The sequence below is a fragment of the Erinaceus europaeus genome, chromosome X (genome assembly GCF_950295315.1).
Source record: "Erinaceus europaeus chromosome X, mEriEur2.1, whole genome shotgun sequence".
Lineage (NCBI taxonomy): Eukaryota > Metazoa > Chordata > Mammalia > Eulipotyphla > Erinaceidae > Erinaceus > Erinaceus europaeus.
In genome coordinates this window covers 119,161,760-119,185,657 of record NC_080185.1, presented here as the reverse complement: position 1 = coordinate 119,185,657, position 23,898 = coordinate 119,161,760, and the positions used below count along the sequence as shown (strand labels likewise).

Below are 23,898 nucleotides of genomic sequence, written 5' to 3'. Positions count from 1 at the left end.
GAAGCCTAAGTGGCAAGTGGCACAGTCAGCTCAGTGTACTTGACGCTAGTGAAATAGGATGCACCTCTGGCAGGCAGATAGCAGTGGCGACACTAAGTTCTGAGGAAAGAGACCCATTAATGTGTGCCAATTCTTCCTGGAGCACCTGCACTGCATCCTGCACACGGAGAGCAAGATCCCTAAATTGCTCCTGGCTCATTCAACTATAGCTTCTCCTTTACCTGCCAAGCAGGGTCTTGACCTGGAAAAGTCCCCACTGATCAAAGGAGTCTGCTGAAATCTGCTTTACAAAGGAAAAGGCAGGATCTCACTTAATAAGAACTGTCTCAGATCTTGGTAACTAAAATTCATTAACTTATTCATATCAGGGAGGAACCTATTTCAAGCTTCTTACTATGAAAATTTTAAGACATATGTAAAAGTGGAGAAGATGGTACAATGAGTCCCATAAATATATCACCCACATTCAATCTTTATCATCAAGTGAACTTATTCCAAAACTCACCCAGCATTTCAAAAGGTATCACTGAATTCATAGAGGCAAGACTTTTTACTTCTTCAGAGACAGCAAGGCTATTCTGTTGAGAATTCTCACTTTCTCTTGGTTTTGAAACAGTTGCTTGCTGAGATGAGTGGGAACTTCTTTTACCATCACCATCACTTTTATTTTTCAAAGTTTCAGACTTCGGCTTGGTATGGCTCTTTAAGCCGGCAATAGCTTTCTGCTGAAAGACAAAAGTTTATGTTCAAAGTTCTGCAGAGAAAACAAGGGCGTGCTCCATGATTCATCAACCAGGGCCTCCCAGTCTGGTGGGAAGCAACAGCCTCTAATAAGGTGGGTTGAAGTCCATGACTATTGTGTGTCACAATTTTTAAAAGTATAAGTGTTTACTGTTTTTCAAGATGAATTGGCTCACTGCTTCCTAGGGGACTTAATAGCTCTAGATAATGAACTAGTGGTCATTGCTGGGATGAAGTAAATGCTTAGTAAACATCTCATGAACAAATTAGTAAATTATTTTCTTGAGGATGACAATTTTGTGCGTGTTTAGTGTTTTTGCTTATTTGTTCACTTTCCCCGATGACTTTCATAGCTGGCTTCATAAATAAAACTTTCAATTGTCCCAGGGATGTTTAAGAAAAAGTTGTACTTGGCCCCCACTCTCACAATCTCTTGACTAATGGATGCAGGGGGTCTCATACATTCATTCCTTTTATAAACTGTCTCATGTTATGCAGCCAGCATAGCAACCACTTCTCTAGGTCCTAATCTAGTTACTCAGACTTCCTGTGCATTCAAATCACATATGGGTCTTGCTAAAATGTCAATACTACTTCAGTGGGACTGGAACTCAAGGCTGAATTTTTCAGTCACTCTCCAGTGCTCCCTCTCTTAGTGAGGACTCATCCTGTTCCTAGTCAAGTACCCAGAAGGCACTTGGCAGATGCTATTTCTCTTCTTGACACCTAAGCAAATATGCAAATCACCATTTTCCAGGCTGCATCTTAATTTTACATTCAAATGTTTAGGGTGCAGTTTTGTAGGATATAAAAGGGAATGTGAAAAATAAGCAGATTTGGTTTTTTTACACAGATGGTGCTTGATCTATCACTGAAATCATGTTGTTCACCAGGAAAACATAAGCTCAGCTACAAATATTCTTGGCAAATTGTTTCCATAAACTTACTCTAGAGGCACAGGAGTGACTAGACATGGTAAGAATAAAACTGGGTTTCTTGAGAGCTGGGTGGCAATTAGAAATTGTCTATGAGTTAAATCCTTCATCAGAAGGCAGGAGGCATGACACTCTTCCCTATGGGCCATTACTGTTAAAAATTCTCTAATAGACTCTGCAAACAGAATGGGTAAAGCGAGGACAAAATTTCCATTTACCATGTAACTAACTATACAGAGTACAAAGCAGAGTTTGTAGCTTAGCCTATTTTCTATTCATCATTTTACAATTTTCACCAGGTTCTGCCATTACTAAAAGCAATGAAGTGCCTTAATTTTCTTTGTTGTCATCCCTCACCGCCACAAAAGAAAAGAAACAAACAAACAACAACAAAAAAAAACAGCTAAGCAACCCCACAATCTACCTTTTTGTGTGTTACTCAGTGGGACATTGAAAAAAAAATTTCCAAATATTGTAGCTGAAACTTTTTTCTTAATATAGTCCTTCATTTCAAATATAGTAGCTATAGTACTATATTTGATTTATTTTATCAAAGATATTTTTATGGAGCACAGATATCAAAGAGTGAAATAAACAGAAATATGCTTTTGAGAAAACATAGTCTGCCTCTGAGTTAAATTTCAAAAAAAAAAAAATGTTGAGCACATGGCCTAAATACTGTGTGTCATACTACCAGTTCTGGAATGGTATACAGTGTGAACTTACAGTGACCATATGAAAAACATGAATGATGTTAGATTAAAAACAACTTACTGACTTTCTTCTGGCTTCATAACATACAAAGTGAATAAGAGAATTGATAGAAGAAATACACATTTGCCAGCCTATCCCACGTTCACTCAAATCAAAGCTGGAGAAATTATCTTCCAGGAATTCTGAAGACAACAAAAAGTATTCATGAAAAGTAGGGGGGAAATAGGTAAATAATGAGGACTTTTCATTTATTTTTTAAAATATTTTATTTATTTGGTTATTTTAATGAGCAAGCCAGAGACACCAAATCACTGCTCAGCTCTGGCTTGTGGTAGTGCTAGAAATTGAACCTGGGACCTCAGAGTCTCAGGCACAACAGTCTTTTGAACAAGCATTATGCTATCTCCCCAGCCCAGAAATTTTCATTTAAAATACTGAAATTTCCTGTTTTAATTATCATTCTTTTCTCTCTTTCTGGGAGCCTATAAATTTGATTTTTTTAAAAAAAGAAAAAGATGCTCTGCTAAATAACTCATTTCTTCAAACATGTAGCTCAATAAAACACTGATGACTTAAGTTGATAATGAATGTTTGACTTTTATACTGTGTGCACTTAGCCTGGTGTGCCACAGCCCTGTACCATGTTTGATTTTTATAATAAGATGTCAACTATTTTAGGGTGGCAATGTCATTAAGTAACCTTATGGGGTAAGCTAAAACTAAAAGGGAACCTTTAAATAAAAAAAGTTTGATTACAACCACTACACCATAGCTTAGATGCTTTTCTTCCCCATAAGCCATTCTCTGTCTAGAGTACATACCTATTTTTATTTTTATTTTTTTACCTAACCAAGAAATCCTCCCAAATCTAGCTAAAACATCCTGTCCTTAGTAAGTCTTCCCTAATTCTCTTAAAGTAGTTGTCCTGCCATCTGAAACTCCATATGAGACTTAAATTGATCTGTTTACCTTAACCTGCCAGACTATAAACTCATTGAGGTCAGAAATATATGTGTCTGTGTCTTTGGTGCCCATAAGTTTTAGGACTTCAATATAGATTTCTAGAAGGCTAAAATGCATTAAATCTGAGATTCTATTTCTATCTTGGTCAGTTACCGACACTGAAATCTGTTTTTTTTTTTTTTCTACATGTCTTGACTTTTTCTTTCTCTTTATTTATTTGTTTTTATTTGATAGGACAGAGAAAAACTGAGGGTGGAGAGAGGGGGAAGAAGACAGACCTGCAGCAGCACTGCTTCACCACTTGTGAAGCTCCCCCTCTGCAGCTGAGGGTGGGAGCCTGAACCCCAGTCCCTACACATTGTAACAGGTGCCCTCTACCAGATGCACCACCACCACCCAGCCCCTTGGGCTTTTTCTTTGCATACTATTAAATCATAAAATCTGGGACAGACAAAAATGAATAACAGTTCTAAGATTCACACAAACTTCATTCTTTAACAGCTAATAATATGATCAAGTGATGATAAAATAAGATTCCATAATAACTTCACATACCTCTTATTGCAGCAACTTTGTTTGGGTCTAGAGGTTGGAGGCCTTCAGAATTGTTACCTACTGAGCTGCGAATCAGGATTTCCTTAGAGAACATGTTACGAACCAAGTAGCAGGCTGCATGCTCAGGCCTAGTCTTCTTTCGCGCAGTTTCTAAATGACTACCAAGCACCTTGACATTTCGTTTTGGATCACCAAGGTAGACTTAAAAATACAGGAAAAAAGTAAAATCCTTGCTTTTTCATACAAGGCTAACATGAAAATACAAGAACACTGAAGGACTAATCTCTATTTCACAAATTTCTAGCTGAGTATGTTTTTTTATACACTTGTCCTTAAATGTTTTTCATTGATGCTGTCTGGACAGATATTAATACTATTCTTCTCTATTATCCCTGAATTTATTGTATCTTAATCAATGTGTTCATTGTTTTGAATAAAATGATTCTTAAGTCATAGCTGAATATGTAAATATCTTGATCTGAAATCCTACAATTCCTTTTTTGGAATATGTCTTAGTAGTACCACACACATGAAGCTTTCTCTTGTCTGAGAATATGTTACTTTGCACACTTGAAAGACAGTCTACTGGATATAAAATTACAGTTGAGAGTCCGTTTTTTTTTTTCTTTCAACACTTTTATCTATAGAAATATTGTTAAGAGCAGAAGAGAGCACTGAAATAGTGAATTTCCCAATTGAATTAGGAAAAGACAAAAACCAAAAAGTCTGCCTCATGATCTCACTCTGTCCCTTCCAATTTTGTTGAGTGTGAAATGACACATCACAAGCAGCATTTCTTAATCTATATTCTTCAACATTCTCGATATTAACCAATGGAAGCTTTTTTGTGAAAGGACCCAGGTCCTTGCGCACTGTAACATTTGCACTCAATCAGGTGCACCACGACGCAGCAACCTCCCCCACCCAGCCATCTCCACATTAAAAAATAAATAAATAAAAATAAAGTCATTTTGTAGACTAACTCTATTGTCTACCAAGCCACAGTAACAGAGAACCCCCGTTTCCCTGATCACGAGGGTGAATCTTTCAAATATTAAATAGTGTCGGTCTGTCTCTATTTCTAAGATGCTAATCTCTTAATAATATCCTAGCACAGAGCTCGGCAAATGTTTTCTGTAAAGGACTAGATAGTAACTATTTTGGTCTTTGTCAACCATCTGGTGTCTGTCACAACTCCTCAACTCTGCTGTTGTAAAATAAAACAGCCACAGAAGTAGGTAGATGAATGGGCATGGCTGTGTGCCAACATAACTTCATTTACAAAAACCAGTGGTGGAGCTGCAGTTTACTGAATCCTGTCAGAGAGGAACACACACATTGCCCTGGGTGAGGACCCAGGTTTAAGCCCCTGGTCCCCACTTTCAAGGGGGAAGCTTCACAAACAGTGAAGTGGTGTTACAGGTGTCTCTATTTCTAACTATATTTCCCCTTCCTTCTCACTTTCTCTCTTTCCTATCAAATAAGAAGGAAAAAAATGTCCACTAGGAGCAGCAGATCCTTGTGCAGACACTGAGCCCTAGTGATAAGCCTGGTGACAAAAAATAAGAAAAAGAAAAATTTTTAATCCTACTTGTGATATTTTACTGTGTTTTTGAAAAATATTAATAATGAAAAATTGAATACAGGCTACACAAGATCTCTCTATTATTTTATACCTGAAAATGATTCTAAGATATCTCAAAGTGAAGTTTAATACTGAAAAAAGTAACCACTAAAAGTTAACATTAAGAATGTTATATTATCTAGATAAAAGAGTGTTACTTAGAATATATATCATTTGAAGCACACCAAAACCAGAAGTGAAGAAGTTTGATTCTCAATCATCTTGCTAATTTTTCTTTAAAATTTAGTCATTCGTTGTCTCAGAACTTATTTTTGGGTTGGATTCAGTTTGAACAAGATTTTAATAAATAAATATTTTCAAATACTAAAAGATCATATATCTCAACAGTGACTTCTATATCAGGTGAAACTAACCTTCAGGAATGAAGGAGAAATAAAGACATCTACAGACAAAGTAAAACTTTAAAAGAAACTACTTCTGGCTAGCTTACCCTTTAAAAATAACAAAAGGAATATCTTCAAAAAAGAAAAGGATAAGATAAAGGTGGGAGTCGGGCGGTAATGCAGCACGTTAAGCACACGTGGCGCAAAGCACAAGGACTGGCATAAGGATCCGGGTTCGAGCCCCTGGCTGGAGTCACTTCACAAAGCAGTGAAGCAGGTCTGCAGGTGTCTATCTTTCTCTCCCCCTCTGTCTCCCCCTCCTCTCTCCATTTCTCTCTGTCCTATCTAACAAGGACGACATCAATAACAACAACAATAATAACTACAACAACAATAAAAAACGACAAGGGCAACAAAAGGAAAAATAAATAAATATTTAATTATTTACTGTCGAATGTAAAACATTAATTCCCCAATAAAGAAATTTTAAAAATAATAAATATAAATAAATATTTTTAAAAATTAAAAAAGAAAGATAAAGGAAAGACCCTTAGGACATGAGAGAGTAAGAAAGAGCAAAGAAACTACCATATTACTCCTGGTGGGAATGTAAAATGTTGCGCCTGGCACTGAGGCAATAGCAACAGCAGTAGTACAACACACACACATGCCTGAGGTCCGAGAGGTCCCAGGTTGAATCCCTGGCATGACCTTAAGCCAGAGTTTAGCAGTATTCTAGCAAAAGCAAAACAAAACAAAACAGTACACCAAAACCTAGCAGCTCAGAGTCTAGCAACTGTGTTCATGGACTCTGTCCCAGAAAAAAATGAAACTGATGCAGAGGAGGACCTAGAAGGGATTAGACTGTTATGTAGTAAACTGAGAAATGTTACACATGTAGAGACTACTGCATTTTACTGTTGACTAAACCACTAACCACCCCCCAATAAAGAAATGCTTTGCTTCTAGTAGACAAAAACTGGGAACAATCAGATATCCTTCAATGGATGAACAGACATACCATGCCACATTCACACCATGGAATCGCACTGAGCGATAAAAGAACACATACAGCTTGGATGAATCAACAAGCCCACATTCTATATCCCATAAAACTAATCTCTTCTAGTAACAAAGCAAAAAATAAAGACATTCATGGACAATGGAAAAAGCAAAAGCACTTATCACTAAGTAACTTAGTTTTACAAAATAACTAGAGGAAATTCTTCAAACAGAAAGAATATAATAGATTTCTGGAGCATCAAAAGGGAGAAAGAACAAGAGAAGTGGTAGAAATGAATCACTTTAAAAAATACAGGCAGGAATGAAAATTGTATAGACACTCCAGAAAATAGCTTGCCAAAGTAATTTTTTGCCAGTAGAGTTATCACTGGAGCTGAGCTCCTGCATGATTTTATGATTCCCAGAAGCGACTTTTTTTTTCTTTCTTCTATCTAAAGGATGACAGGCAGAGAGAAGATAGAGCAGGGGAAGAGACATAGGAGAGACATCGCAGTACCACTCCACTGTCCCTGAAGTTCCCCGCAGGGTTCCCATGTAGTGACCAAGGGCTCAAAACCAGGCCCTCACATATGGTAGTGCGCACTCTACCAGGTAATACACCTGCTGGCCCCTTGTGGAATTTCTTATAAAACTAAGGATGTGATTACCTGTGTTTCCATCAGTTGCACTCCAGGACATGCATACATCCCAGAGAAGTAAAATTATTTGTGAATCAGTGAAAAGAATGAATTGAAGCAACATTTAAAGCTATGAATAAGAGTCCACAGCAGCCTTATCCCTAATGGGTATAAGCAGGAAACCCAGAGGCTGGGAGCTCAGCCTTGCTGTGCATGAGATCCTGGTTAGATCTCTGGAATGGCTACAGGCAGCACCAGGGGAGCACCATGGATGGTGGAATTATACTGTGAAATATCTCTCTATCTCCCTCTTAGTGCTGGCTTATCAGCAAAGTCATGGTGTATTTTTCTATATATTTCTAAGCAATAATATGTCATGACTTTTCTTACAACCCAATACATACAAACAATTTAAAGATTGGGGACGGGGAGACTACTCAGTGGTATTACATACACACAAGGCCCTTGGTCCATTTCCAGGAGCAAAATAAATTTTTTTAAAAATAGAGGTTTTTGAACAAGTATGACCATATCATGAATCACTACTCAGTAATAAAAAGAAGGAACCACTGATATACATAATAATGTAGATGGGTCTACAAGGAGTTACACTGAGGAAAAAGAAGTCAATCTCAAATGCCACTTGTTTCCCTTTACATAACTTTACTGAAGGGACAAAATATAGATCTGGAGAACATATTCATGACTACCAGCAGTTAAGAGACAAGGCAAGTAGAAGGAGTAGGAGGAAAATATCAGTCAACTGGAGGGAGGAGTGTAGCTATAAACAAGAAAAAGCACTAGGAGGGGGAGAGGAAGGGAAGGGAAGGAAACAAACTGTTTCCTGAGAGATGAGTAGGTGGACACAAAATTTTGGTGGTAGGTGTGGTGTGAAACTATACATTGTAATATTAAAATATGATAATCCACTATTAATCACAAGTAAAAATGGGGGGAAATCATGTTGACTAATACAAAGAAAATGAAGGGAAGAACTATGGGGGTAATTGGAAAGCGGGATACAGAACCTTGACAGAAGATGTGGCAACTCACACTATGTGTGGGTGTAAAAATAAACCCCTTAAATCTTCTAATTTTGTAAAATACTTAAATTACTAATAAAATAGGACAAAATTGTAAAAACAGGGGGAGGGACAGAACACGAGATAATGTAGATGAGTCTAGAGGGCATTACGCAAAATTAAATAAACCAGAAAATTGTCCATAGTATCACTTATATGTGGAATCTTTTAAAACCAAAAGTTAAACTAGGAAACAGAGAGTCAAATGGTGGGTGCTGGGGACTGGGTATGGTGGTAGAGAGAAATCAGAAGAGGCTGGTGAAAGGAGACCTGATGCAGACCACTAGTCAGATGAATCTCCAGGGATTCAGACTTAGAGGGTATGGTTACAAAAGGACAAGATGGGGGTATCCTTGTGCAGGATATCCTTGTGGTGAAGAAAATGTTCTGTATCTTGATTCCATGTGGTGATGGACAGCAAACCTACTCACACAACAAAATCAAAACTAAACATGTACACATAAATTAATGCAATCAAATCTCAGATCTGTGGGTTACATCAATGTAAATATCCTAGCTGTGCTACTCAGTTTGGGGTTTTTTTGAGGGGGGAGAAGTGGGTAAAAAAAAAGCATAAACGGAATCTCTAGATTCTCTTATATGTATATGTTAAATGACAAAAAGAGGAAGTTTAATTTAAAAAGGGACTACTATTAGTTTACTTTAGGGGTGTGGATGGATTTAGGTTACGCAGTGCTATCTGAAATATACACTATTTTAAACTCACCAACACTGAATGGGATGTAAAGAGATGAAGAGTCAGTATCTGGGCCACTGTCATTTCCCAATAAAATCGGGAAGTGTTTTAAAGTTGTTTTCTGCTTTTACTGGCATGTTTGTATGATTTATAAATGACTTTTTCAAGCACTGAAAGATAAGAACTCTCAACTGTGAATGCTATAATGGATGAAATTATCCTCCAAGAAAAAGAGGGGAAATAAGGACATTCTAAGAATAAGGGCAAAAATGTATAAGCGACCTTAGCATATTTCTTTACAAATAGTCTAAAAGAATCCTCAAGCAGAAAATTTACTGTGAGAAAATGGATACTGAAGCATCAAGAAGGGAGGAAAACAATGGAACAATCAGAAACATGAAATCAAAGAAACTGGATCTCCCATGTACTTTTGCTGAGAATGTAAAATGGTTCAGCCTCTTTTAAAAACTGTTAGGCAATTATGTATAAATATAAACATATTAGGGGCCAGGTGGTGGCATACCTGCCTAAGTGCACACATTACAATACGCAAGGACCCAGGTTTGAGCCCCCAGCCCCCACGTGCAGGGGGAAAATTTTACGAGTGATGAAGCAAGGCTGCAGGTGTCTCTCTGTCTCTCTTCCTCTCTATCTTCCCCTCCCCCTCTTGATTTCTGGCTATTTCTATCCAGCAAATAAAGATAAAAAGATTATATACATATACATTATTGTTGTAAGACCCATCATGCACTCTTGGAATTGATGACAAAGAAATGAAAAGTCGTATTTACATAAAAATGAGTATGTGAATATTCATAGCAGCTTTACTTGTAGTATCCACAAATTTAGAAAGAAAAGAAAAGATGTCCTTAAATGGGTGAATAGTTTAAAAAAAAAAACTGTTGCCTTCTGAGAGTTCTCCAGACTTCTCTCCACCAACTGAAAAAAAACAAGTTAATACTACTATGGACACAGATTTTTAAAAAAATCTGATACATCTCCATATCATGGAAAACTCTTTATCTATAGAAAGGAATTATCAAGACATGAAAAGTAATATTTATACAGAAAACACATAGATGAATATTTACAGCTGCTTTACCCCCCCCAAAAAAAAAACAGGGGGAGGGAGTTAGGCGGTAGTGCAGTGGTTAAGCGCACGTGGCACAAAGCGCAAGGACCGGGGTAAGGATCCCGGTTCGAGCCCCCAGCTCCCCACCTGTGGTGAAGCAGGTCTGCAGGTGTCTGTCTTTCTCTCCCCCTCTCTGTCTTTCCCCTCCTCTCTCCATTTCTCTCTGTCCTATCCAACAATGACAACATCAGTAACAACAGCAACAATAAAAACAACAAGGGCAACAAAAGAGAAAATAAATAAACATAATAATAAATTTTTTTAAAAACGTGGGGGGGAACCCAGCTAAGATATCTCCCAAGGAAAGAGTAGTGAAACAAAACACAGGGCATACTCATAGCACAGACGACTACTACTCAGCAATGCCAGAGTGGCTGCTGATGTATGTATGCAACACAACTGGGCGAGTCTCCAAGGAACTAGGAGTGTGGGGGAGACCAAATACAAATATACACAGTATATACGAGAGAAAATTACTAAAAATAAAGAGATCCATGGTAGCCAGATGGTAGATATAGGTCCTAGGGTGAGAACATCATGGTTGAAAAAGCAATGCAGGAATCACTGAGTGGTGGAAATGATCACTGCCGTGACTGTGGCAGAAGCTGCGCAAGCATGAATGCAATGCACAGACAGGAATCACACACATGCAAGCAAAACCAGGAGTACCTCAAGAGCATCTGTGCACTGTATCAACGTCACTGTCCAGATTGGGACACTGTACTATGATTTTACAAGATGTTCTCACCGGGGAAACTATGTAAAGGAGAAAGAGACTCTCTTTGCATTAATTTTTACAAATGCAAGTGACCCTTTCATTACATCAAAATTTAAAGTTTTATTAAAAATTGAATTCAGCTATTGATATTAATGATGCTGGTGAATCTAGGTTAAGCAGTTTTACTTGTAATATGTATCAACTCAAACTCACCAAAATTGGGTGGGAGGCAGACGGGTGCAGCGTTCATCTCCGGGTCAGCAATACTTCCCACTAAATCTGGGCGATGCACTCTCTGAGAGCTGTCATCCAGGCGGACTTCTGCTTTTCCTGGCATTTCTATTACTATGATTTTTTCAGATTGTGAAAGAAAAAAATTATCAGGCAGCTGAGGAGACAGATCAGTGCATTAGAGCACAGTACTCGTATTCTGAAATACTACTCAGTAATAAAAAGGGAGGAAGTACTGCTATAAGCAACAACCTGGGTGAATCTTCAGGCAAGTAACACTGAATGAAACCAAGCAGCAAGACCCAAAGGTTATGTGGCTTAAGACATCATTTATAGGTGAAACTGAAGAAATGAGGACAAAAAGGGACAATGCAAAGTCACATTTGGACTGGGTTTGGTGCAACCCACCAAAGCAAATGACTCCGGGGAAGGAAGGAATTAGGGAGACTGATGTGGGGGCAGCGGGGGGACCTTTGGCGTCTTACTGCATGATGGTGTAAAGGGAGGTGGGAGTGACTTGCAGACACCTATCATGGGGAGATGAGAAATTGTACCATATGTCAACAACTGTACTGTAAACCATTAACTCCTCAATAAAATGATAAAAGAAAAAATATCTCCTTTACATATATAGCATTCTTGAAGTAACAAAATTATAGAGATCAGAATTTACCAGAAACTCAGGATAATCAGTGAGGAAGGAAAGAGTGGCCTGAGATGGGTAAGGATAGAAACCAGCACAATGAAGCATGTTTCATGATGGAAATGTTCTGTATCTTGTCTGGGGTGGTGGAAATGAAAGCTACTCGTGTGATAAGATTAGAAATAAACACAAATTTCAGGTAAAATGAGGGCATCTCAGTAGCATCTATATTTTGGATCAATGTCAATATCCTCACTGTGATATTTTATTATAGTTTTGCAGGGCATTACCCTGATGATAAAAGGATAAGTATAAGAGGAATCTCTTTATACTATATCCTACATATAAATGAATATAATATCATCCCATATTAAAATTTTGATTAAACAATCAGATGTCCCTGGCTTCTATTAAGGATATTAATGAATCTAGATTAAACAGTACTACTTATCCCATATATCATTTCAAACTCACCCACATGAGACGGGAGGCAGATAGATGAAAAGGAAGAACTCTGGCCACCATTATTTTCCAGTGAAATCTGTGCATTCACTGTCTCAATGTTTATCACACTGGTTTCTGCTACTTTGGGTATTCCAATAAGTATGTATTTTTCAACTGCTGAAAGAAAATATTTTTCTACTGTGACTTCTACATAAGACAAAATTAACCTACAGGAAAAGGGGTGAAATAAGCATTCTAAATCAAAGGAGACCAAAGGGATCTGTCCTAAAATACCTGCCCATAGAGAAAGACTAAAGGAAAGATCTTCACATAGGAAGGATATGATGAAGGAACAATCTAAACATAAAGAGAGCTCAGAGAAAATGAGTCACTGATACAAATGCTAGCACGCAAGTTAAATGGCACAGCCCCCCCCCCCCCCCCGGAAAAGTCTTTGGCAGTTTCCTATCTGCCTAAATATGCTTTTGCCGAAAGGTCCAGCAATTGTACTACAGGTGTTCATGACAGAAAAACAAAAACTATCTATAGATGTTCAAAGCAGCTTTGCTTCTAAATAACAAAAGTTGGGGGGGATGGGGTAAGGACCAATGTCTTCACTAGGTGGTTAAAAACAACTAGTTAATATCTGACAGCGAGGGGAGTTGGGCGGTAGCACAGCGGGTTAAGCGCAAGGACTGGCGTAAGAATCCCGGTTCGAGCCCCCAGTTCCCCACCTACAGGGGAGTCACTTCACAGGCGGTGAAGCAGGTCTGCAGGTGTCTTTCTCTCCCCCTCCTCCCTCCATTCCTCTCTGTCCTATCTAACAATGATGACAACAATAACAACTACAACAACAATAAAAACAACAAGGGCAACAAAAGGGAAAATAAGTAAAGAAAATGTAAAAAAGGTAATATATATATATATATATATATATGACAGTGAATACAATAGTTTGTACATACTTAACATTCCTCAGTTTTCCACATAACAATACAACCCCCACTAGGTCCTCTGTCAAATGTAAAACATTAATCCCCCAATAAAGGAAAAAAAAACTACTTAATATTAACAACATGAAATACTACTCAGCAATAAAAAAGGAGAATCATTCTCAAATCATCAAAAATGGCTTTTCTTCCCAGAGCCATATACAGATTTAATACAATCCCCATCAAGTTCACACCAAATTTCTTTAAAAGAAAAGAGCAGAAGTTACAAAAGTTTATCTGGAATAAGAAAATCTAGCATTGCCTAATAGTCTTGAGAAAATAAAAAGACCAAGAATGGATGTCATCATGCTTCCTGACAACAAATTATATTATAAGACTATTGTAATCAAAACTGCCTGGTACCAGAACATAAACAGACACACAAACCAGTGGAAAAGAATTGAAAGCCCAGAAATAACACCCCCACACCTATGTGTATCTAATTCATCAAGTGGAGACAGTTTCTTCAAAAAAATGTTGTTGAATAAATTGGGTTGAAACCTGCAGACAAATGAAAGTGAGTCACCACATTTAACCACACACAAAAGCAAACTCAAAATAGATCCAAAAAAATTAAAAGTTAGACTAGAAAGTATCAAACATTTGAATAAAAAGACTATAAGAATTCTTTTCAATGTAAGCTTTGAAAACGCCTTCGACAACTAAAGTCCAACTTCAAGGAAACAGAAAGGAAAATAAACTAATGTGACTACATTAAATTGAAAAGGGCCTGTAAAGCAAAAGGAACCACCATCAAAACAGAGAGACTCCCCACAGGGTGGGAGAAGATCTTTACATGCCATACATCAGACAAAGGGCTAGTAACCAAAATATATTAAGAGCTCACCAAACCTAGAAAAAAAATTTTTTTTGCTTTAATTGGGAGAGGACATGGACAGAATCCTCAACAAAGAATAAATCCAAAAGGGAGGCAGGTGGTAGTACACCTGGTTAAGTACACACGTTACAGTGTATAAGACCCAGGTTCAAGTCCCTTTTCCCCATCTGAGGAGAGGGGGAAGCTTCATAAATGGAAAAGCAGTGTTGCAGTTACCTATCTCCCTTCCTATCTTCTTCCCTCTCTACTTCACTCTGTTGCTACTCAAAATAAAATAAATAAAATATGTTTTTAAAAGAATAAAGGGCCAACAAACATTAAAAAATACTCAGTCACTGATTATCAGTGAAATGCAAAGAACAGCAACAATGAGATACCACTTTACACCTGTGAGAATGTTATATATTAGAAATGACAGGGAATCGGGCTGTAGCGCAGCGGGCTAAGCGCAGGTGGCGCAAAGCACAAAGACCGGCATAAGGATCCCGGTTCGAACCCCGGCTCCCCACCTGCAGGGGAGTCGCTTCACAGGCGGTGAAGCGGGTCTGCAGGTGTCTGTCTTTCTCTCCTTCTCTCTGTCTTCCCCTCCCTCTCTCCATTTCTCTCTGTCCTATCCAACAACAACAACAATAATAATAACTACAACAAAGGCAACAAAAGGGAAAAAATAAATAAAATAAATATTAAAAAAAAATTAAAAAAAAAAAAAGAAATGACAGAAACACCAAATGTCGGTGACGATTTGGGAGGAAATGAACCCTTTTACACGTCAGGCGGGACTGCAAACTGATCCAACCCACGTGAAAACTAGCCTGAAGATTTATCAGAATTTTAGAAATGAGTCCACCCTTTGAACCAACAATTCGTCTCCTGGAAATATATAGATTACTCAGTTGTCAAAAATGATGAAGTCATCTCCTTTGCCTCATCCTCGATGGAACTTGAAGGAATCATGTTAAGTGAGATAAGCTGAAAAGATAAGGACAAGTACCAGATTATTTCACTCATAAGTGGAACTTAAGAAACAAGGACATAAAGGAAAAACACAAAGTATAATTTGTGATATACTGCACCAAAACAAAGATTCTGAAGAAAGAAGGGTAAGGAGAGGGTTGGGGGGAATTGGTGTCCTGATGAATGATGGCAGAAAGTACTTAAGTAGGGGGTAAGAATGTTTTTCAGATACCTATCACAGGGAGATGAGAAACTATATCCATGTGTCAACAACTGTATTGGAAAAGAATATTAGATGATAAAAATAAATTACGCCATGTGATAACTGTAGTGTAAACCAATATTTCCACAGTAAAATTACTTGAAAATAATAACAACATATAAAAATGGAGCAAGTATTACTATAAGCAGCACCCTGAAGGAATCTTCAGGAAAGTATGCTTAGTGAAACAACAACAAGCGCCAAAAGCTATGTAGCTTAAGATTTCCTTTATATAGCACTTTTCTTTTAACTTTATTTATTTATTTATTTATTTTGAAGGAACAGAGAGAAATTGAGAGGGAAGGAGGTTTTGGGGGAGAGGAAGAGACACACCTGTAGCACTGCTTTACCACTTAAGAAGCTTTCCCCCTGCAGGTGGGGACTGGGGGCTTCAACTCCGGTCCTTGTACACGGTAATGTGTCACTTAACCAGGTGTGCCAAAGCATACATAGCAGTTTGGAACCAACAAAATTTTAGAAGTCAAAGTTTTCCAGGAATTAGGAACAGCCAGTGAGGAAGGAAAGAGTGGCCTGAGATGGGTAAGGATAGAAACCAGCACAATGAAGCATGTTTCATGATGGAAATGTTCTGTATCTTGTCTGGGGTGGTGGAAATGAAAGCTACTCGTGATAAGATTAGAAATAAACACAAATTTCAGGTAAAATGAGGGCATCTCAGTAGCATCTATATTTTGGATCAATGTCAATATCCTCACTGTGATATTTTATTATAGTTTTGCAAGATATTATCATTGCAATAAAAAGGTAAGTATAAGAAGAATCTCTTTATATTATATCCTACATATACGTGAGTATAAGATCTCAATTTTTTAATTAAAAATCAGATGCCCCTGGCTTACATTAAGAATGCTAGTGGATCTAGATTAGACAGTACTACCTATATGTGTATCATTGCAAACTCACGACACCCAAATGACAGGCATGCCGGTGGAGGCTAAGAACACTGGGCACTGCAATTCCCCAATCAAGTCCAGCTAGTCACCATCTTAGTGCTGCTTTCCAGGCTGGTTTCTGCTGTTTCTAGAGTATCTACAGCACATTTTTTCAACTGCTTAAGAAAATAACTCTCAAGTTCTTGTTCTATATATAGTGAAACTATCCTTCATCAGTGTATGTGAAATATATACATTCTCACATGAAGGAAAGCAAAGATCTTATCCCTTAAAGACTACCTTCTAGAAAGTTTAAAGGGAAATCTTTAGATAGAAGTGACCTGATGAAAAAGGAAATATTTGAAATCAAGAAGAAAAAAATTATACATGCAAGAAAATTATATCATTTACAAATTACTACAGGAAGGTAACATAGCATAGCACCTCTGAGGAAAAAAAACTAGCAATTTCTTATAAAATAAAACATGAGATTTCATGTAATCTGGTATGGCCCTGTTGGGAAAAATCTCAAAGAAATGTAAATTTATTATACAAAACTGGTACATGACTGCTTATAGCTTAACTTGTAATAACCAAAATCTATAAATATCCAGATGTCTTTCGGTAGGTAAGAAAACTACATCCATACCATGAAACAATAAAAATAACAATGAAAAGGAAGGCACTATTAACAAATGGGACACTCACCAGGCATCTCTAGGAAACTGACTTTAGTTTTTAAAAGAAAGCTGTGTTGAAAAGATTACATAGTCTTTTATTCCAAAATAACAATACTCAAGTAACATCATTATAGAAATGTACGTCAGTTCACTGCTTGCCAGGGACCAGGGTGGGCCAGGGCCGGAGGGAATTGTGAAAAGGAAGATGTATTTGACTATAAAAGGGCAATATGAGGCGGGGGAGACAGCATAATGGTGATGCAAAGAGACTCTCATGCCTGAGGCTCCTAAGTCTCAGGTTCAATCCCCCATATCACCGTAAACCAGAGCTGAGCTGAGTGGTCTGGTAAAATTATAAGGGGGCCAGGTGGTAGCACAGTAGGTTAAGCACACATAGCACGAAGCCCAAGGACCAGCGTAAGGATCCCGGTTTGAACCCCCGGCTCCCCACCTGCAGGGGGGTCACTTCACAAGCAGTGAAGCAGGCCTGCAGGTATCTATCTTTCTCTTCCCCTGTTTTCCCCTCCTCTCTCCACTTCTCTCTGTCCTATCCAACAACAACGACAGCAATAACGACAATAATAATAACCACAACAATGATAAATACAGGCAACAAAAGAGTAGACGAAAAGCCTCTAGAAGCAGTGGATTCGTAGTGCTGGCACTGAGCCCCAGCAGTAACTATGGAGGAAAAAGTAAAATTAAAAATAAAAATAATAGTAAAGTCAAAGGGCAGCGTGAAGATTCCTTGTAGTGATGGCAGAAGTGTTTTATACTATGAGTGTGGTGGTAGACTGACACATTGCCTCATGGAGTAAAACTGTATTAAACTAAGTATGTGTGTATGTGTGTGTGTGCGCACGTACACACACACACACAGTTACCAATGTTGATATTTTACAACAATTTTGCAAGATGTTAGAGGTGAAGAAAATAGCTAAAGCATACATAGAGGGAGTTGGGCGGTAGCGCAGTGGGTTAAGTGCACGTGGAGCAAAGCACAAGGACCAGCTTAAGGATCCCGGTTTGAGGCCCCGGCTCCCCACCTGCAGGGGGGTTGCTTCACAAGCGGTGAAGCAGGTCTGCAGGTGTCTATCTTTCTTTCTTCCTCTCTGTCTTCCCCTCCCTTCTCTATTTCTCTGTCCTATCTAACAATGACATCAATAACAACAACAGTAATAATTACAACAATAAAAAGGGCAATAAAAGGTAAAATATAAATAAAAAATGAAAAAAGCATAAATAGAATCTCCACGTAATTACACTTCTTTTTTCATTTTCATGTATTTCATATGTAGAGAAAACATTAACTAGACAAACATAATGCCACTTAGATCTCAAACAAAACTTACGCTATCTGGAAAGGAGGGAGGCATAGCTACCAATTACGTCTGATTTCTTTTAACTATAGTTTTGCAAGGTATTATCATTGGGAGGAAAAGGGTGTTTTTATACATATTTTATACATACACATGAATATAATACCCACATAAATCCCAAACTATCTCAAAATGTAAAGCTTTACCTAAAAGAAAGCTATGATTGCATCTTCCTTAGGATATTGGTTAATCTGCTTGTTTAAGTATCATTTCAAACTCACCAACAGCAGGAAGGATGAGGACTTGTCTACTCTCATTTTCCACAAGGGTTGACTCAGTGATACTTTCAACACTGGTTTCTATTTTTACTGGTATTCCTGTGAATGAAAATGTTTCCCACCGTTATGATACAAGAATTTCCACCCACAAATTTTACATCAGGGAAGACTTTATTTCAGGAAAGGAGAAGAAATAGAGACATTCTGATACAGGAAAACTGAAAGAATCCTCTCCAGATAGACATAGTCTTTAAAAAATTTCACTATGTATTTTACAGGGACAGAGAGATACCAAAGTACTTTTCAGCTGTGGCTTATGATGGTGCCAGGGACTGAACCTGGGGCCTCAGAGTCCCATGTATGAAAGTCCTTTCAGAACCATTATGCTGTCTCCCCAGTTCTAGACCTATTCTTTTTTTATTTTGCCTCCAGAGTTATCGTCGGGGCTTGGTGCCTACACTATGAATCCACTGCTCCTGGCAGCCAACTTTTTTCCATTGTTGTTGTTCTTGTTGGTCTTGTTATTGTTGTTCTTGTTGGATAGGACAGAGGGAAATTGAGAGGGGAGGGGAAGACAGAGACGGGGAGAGAAAGACACCTGCAGACCTACTTTGCTGCTTGTGAAGTGACCACCCTCCTACAGGTGGGGAGCCGGGAGCTCAAAACCAGGGTCCCTGCATGGGTCTTTGTGCTTTGAACGATATGTGCTTAACCTGGTGCACTACCACCACCACCCGAGACATATTCTTTTTTAAAATTATTTATTTATTTTCCCTTTTATTGCCCTTGTTGTTTTTTACTGTTGTTGTAGTTACTGTTGTTGTTGGTATTGATGTTATCATTGTTAGCTAGGACAGAGAGAAGTGGAGAAAGGAGGGGAAGACAGAGGGGGGGAGAGAAAGACAGACACCTGCAGACCTGCTTCACCGCCTGTGAAGCGACTCCCCTGCAGGTGGGGAGCCGGGGGCTCGAACCGGGATCTTTACGCCGGTCCTTGCGCTTTGCGCCACGCGCGCTTAACCCGCTGCGCTACAGCCCGACTCCCAACATATTCTAAAAGACAGGTTGAAGGAAAATGTTCTATCATCAAGGATACAAAAAGAACCATGAAGCCTCGGATGAGAAAACAATGGAAAAAGCTGAAGTATAGGTGTGGAGCAACTGGACACTCACACCTTGTTGGCAGGAAATGTAAAATGGTACACTGGGAAATAGGTAGTTTCATATAAAACTAAACATAAAATCAGCATGTAATCCGAAACTGCACTCATGGGTCCTTATGTCAAAGAGATGACTACATCTAGCTACACAAAATATGCACATGAGGGCCCAGGCAGTGGCAAACCTGGTTAAGTGCACACATTGCAGTGCGAAAGGTTGCAAGTTCAAGTCACCGGTCCCCACCTGCAGGGAGAAAGCTTCAGGAGCAGTGGAGCAGGGCTGTAGGTGTTTCTCTGTGTGTCTCTCTGCTTCCCCCTGCCTCGATTCCTCTCTGTCTCTATCTGATAATAAATAAATAAAAGCATTAAAAAATATTCACATGAATATTCAAATTAGTTTTACTTATTAGTACTAATGAGTAAAAACTGGGAAAATAAAACAAAACTATCTTCCACAGCTGAATGCTTCTACTATGGCACATCTATACCATGGTGTAGTACCAGTAGTAAAAAGGGTGTGATTAATGAACATGGAAACATTGGGTTCCATTTCCAGGGACCGGTACTGTGTAAGATTTACATATATTTATATTACATACTAAGGACCAGGTGGTGGCACACCTGGTTAAGTGCACATGTTGCAATGTGCAAGGACCTGGGTTGGAGCGCCCAGTTCTCCCCTGCAGGGGAAAGCTTCACAAGTGGTAAAGCAGGGCTGCAGTTGTCTCTCTCTGTGTCTGTCTGTCTGTCTGTCTGTCTGTCTCTCTCTCTCTCTCTCTCTCTCTTCCTCCTACTCCTCCTCCTCTTCCTACTCTCAATTTCTGGCTGTCTCTATCCAATAAATAAATATAATTAAACTTTTAAAGGTTACATACTATATGCATCCAACTACTGGCATTAACAATATTGAAATTAGGTGCAGATGGTAGTGCATATGGTGCGAAGTGCAAGGACCGACACAAAGATCCCGGTTTGAGCCCCCGGCCCCCACCTGCAGGGGTTTGGCTTCACAAGCGGTGAAGCAGGTCTGCAGGTGTCTATCTTTCTCTTTCCCTCTCTGTCTCCCCCTCCTCTCTCCATTTCTCTCTGTCCTATCCAACAACAATGACAGCAATAACAACAGTAAAGAACAAGGGCAACGAAAGGGAAAAAACAGCCTCCAGGAGCAGTGGGTTTGTAGCGCAGGCACCGAGCCACAGCGATAACCCTGGAGGCAAATATAAATATATATAGAGAGAGAAATTAATAAATACTGAAATTACAAGATTCTTTTTTCCCTTTATTTTCTGACAGAAACAGAGAGGAAAAGAGGAGTAAGAGGATGAGAAAGAGAGACAGCTACAGCACTGCTCCACCACTTGTGAAGTTTCTCCCCTGCTGGCTGGACCAGAGACTTGAAGCCAGTTCCTTACACATGGTAAGAGGTTTGCTCTATCAGGAGTGCCACTGCCCTGTCCCAGGAGTTACAAGATTCCAAAGATGAAGATTAAGCCAGCAGTTGCCAAAGGCAAGACCACCAAAGGGTGATGGGTATAATTATAAAAGAACACAAGGGGAGTCAGGTGTTAAGTAGCACAGTGGGTTAAGCGCACGTGGCGCAAAGCGCAAGGACCAGCATAAGGACCCTGGTTCAAGCCCCTGGCTCCTCACCTGCAGGGGAGTCGCTTCACAGGCAGTGAAGCAAGTCTGCAGGTGTCTATCTTTCTCTCCCCGTCTTCCCTTCCTCTCTCCATTTCTCTCTGTCCTAGCCAGCGACGATGACATCAACAACAACAATTACAACAATAAAACAACAAGGACAACAAAAGGGAATAAATAAATATTTTTAAAAAACTGTTTCACCACTCTTGAAGCTCCCCACTGCAGAAGGGATCTAGGGGCTTGAACCCAGATCCTTGTGTATAGTAACTTATGCACTCAACTGGGTGCGCCACTGCCTGGCCCCTCAATAAAAAACTTTTAATGAGAAGAATAGCTTGCATTAATGGTGTTATTTCAAATTAATACCAATACTGAGAGATATGCAGAGAGATAAGGAGGCAATGTCTGGGTACTTTTGCTCTTTCCCAGTGAAGCTGAATAATTCATCATCCCAGAGGTATCTGTCAAACCAGGTTCACTGTGTGGCAAAGGTGCCATCAGTGCCACTTTAGAAGGCTGGGCACCTTCACCCCAAAATAAAAGGGTACAGAAGACAAGAACAGGAAATGGTTTGCCTGTAGAGAAATGTGACTGCAATGTACCTGTGGAGAGAATGCTAGGATGTGGTGGACTCCCCGTGATGACCAATTGCTGTACTTGAGGGACTACTGGTGACACAAGAGGGGTTTCCTCATCACTGACCCAGTAGTAGTGTTCCTGTCTATTCACTGGCAGACCTAGGCTGCAATCTCCCTGTTAGAGACAAGAGAACAGAGTAGGTTAAGGCCTTTTCTTTGGTTCCTGGACTTAAATCATTTTTTTTATTTATTTATAAAATGGAGACACTGACAAGACCATAGGATAAGAACTCCGTATCCCATCCCCTCCCCCTGATAGCTTTCCTGTTCTTTATCCCTCTGGGAGTATGGACCCAGGGTCATTGTGGGGTGCAGAAGGTGGAAGGTCTGGCTTCTGTAATTGCTTCCCCGCTGAACATGGGTGTTGACAGGTCAGTCCATACTCCCAGCCTGTCTCTCTTTTTCTCTAGTGGGGCAGGGCTCTGAGGAAGCAGGGCTCTAAAATATTTTTTAGAGAGAGTGGAAAAGACCACAGTGCTTAAGCTTCCTTCACTGTGGTAGGGGTTGGACTTGAGCTTTGGGTGCACATATGGTAAAGTAATGTACTATCCAAGTGAGCTATTTTGCCAGTCCTTCAAAACATTTTTCATATAAATCCAAGCAACAAGTAAAATGCCACAAACCCAATATGAATCAACTGTAAACTAAAATAAGAATTACAAAGTTGATAAAAGCATTAATACCTACTCTCTTTGTAAAATATCTACAATTAAGAATAATCTGATTGGGCAGGGGTAGATAGCATAATGGTTATGCAAAGAGACTTTCATGCCTGAGTCTCCAAAGTCCCAGGTTCAATCCTTTGCACCTCCATAAACCAGAGCTGAACAGTGCTTTGGTTAAAAAAAAAGAATAATCTGATTTTCTTGAATGCACTCCATGAGAGGAACTTAAGCCCTGCACATGTGTGACAACACTGAGTCATTCAATGGGCCTTCCCTGGCCCAATTTTGCTTGTTCTTTTTATTTATGAAGAGAGGGAGAGATACTTCAGCATGGTTCTACCTAGTTTTGAGAAAATATATTTAATAACAGTATAAACACAAAGATACAAAAATGCAGACTTATGTGTATGTACAGATAGTTCCCAATAGCCAAAACTATTACAAAATAAATTATCAGGGGGCTGGGCGGTGATGCAGCAGGTTAAGCGCACATGGCACAAAGCACAAGGACTGGCTAAGGATCCCAGTTTGAGCCCCCGGCTCCCCACCTGCAGAGGAGTCCCTTCACAGGCAATGAAGCAGGTCTGCAGGTGTCTATCTTTCTCTCCCTTTCTCTGTCTTCTCCTCCTCTCTCCATTTCTCTCTGTCCTATCCAACAACAATGACATCAATAAAAACAATAACAATAACCACAACAATGATAAAACAAGGACAACAAAATAAGCCCCAGAAATAAGCCTGGAGGCAAAATAAATAAATAAATACATAATAAAAATAAAATAATAATAATAAAATAAATGATCTGTACATTCATCAAAAGATTCCAAGGTCATGAAAGGCAGGGGAAGGAATGAGGAACTGTTACAGACTAAAGGAAATTAAGGAGACATAACTAAATTCAATGCAGAATACTGGACTAGATTCTGGAGCAGAAAATGAACATGGAGAAGGAAGAATAATGAAATTCAAACAAGGGTGGCAGTTTAGTATGATATGGGTATTAATATCCTGGTTTTGAAAACTACTGTGGTTGTACAATTACCATAATTTTTTAATATTTATTCCCTTTTGTTGCCATTGTAGTTATTATTGTTATTGATGTTGTTGTTGTTGGA

General features: G+C 39.0%; 1 protein-coding gene across 1 annotated transcript in view; it reads right to left on the bottom strand.

Moving 5' to 3' along the window:
* The window catches only part of BEND2 (BEN domain containing 2), a 44,756-nt gene that overhangs the window by 10,496 nt on the left and 10,362 nt on the right, over nt 1–23,898 (bottom strand). Inside the window, exons 4-10 of the mRNA XM_060182687.1 lie at nt 22,083–22,233; nt 18,683–18,778; nt 12,494–12,640; nt 11,359–11,490; nt 3,909–4,109; nt 2,451–2,572; nt 506–725 (exon numbers count right to left, since the gene is read on the bottom strand). Coding sequence (XP_060038670.1) covers nt 506–725; nt 2,451–2,572; nt 3,909–4,109; nt 11,359–11,490; nt 12,494–12,640; nt 18,683–18,778; nt 22,083–22,233 — 1,069 coding nt within the window. The remainder of the gene's footprint in view (nt 1–505; nt 726–2,450; nt 2,573–3,908; nt 4,110–11,358; nt 11,491–12,493; nt 12,641–18,682; nt 18,779–22,082; nt 22,234–23,898) is intronic.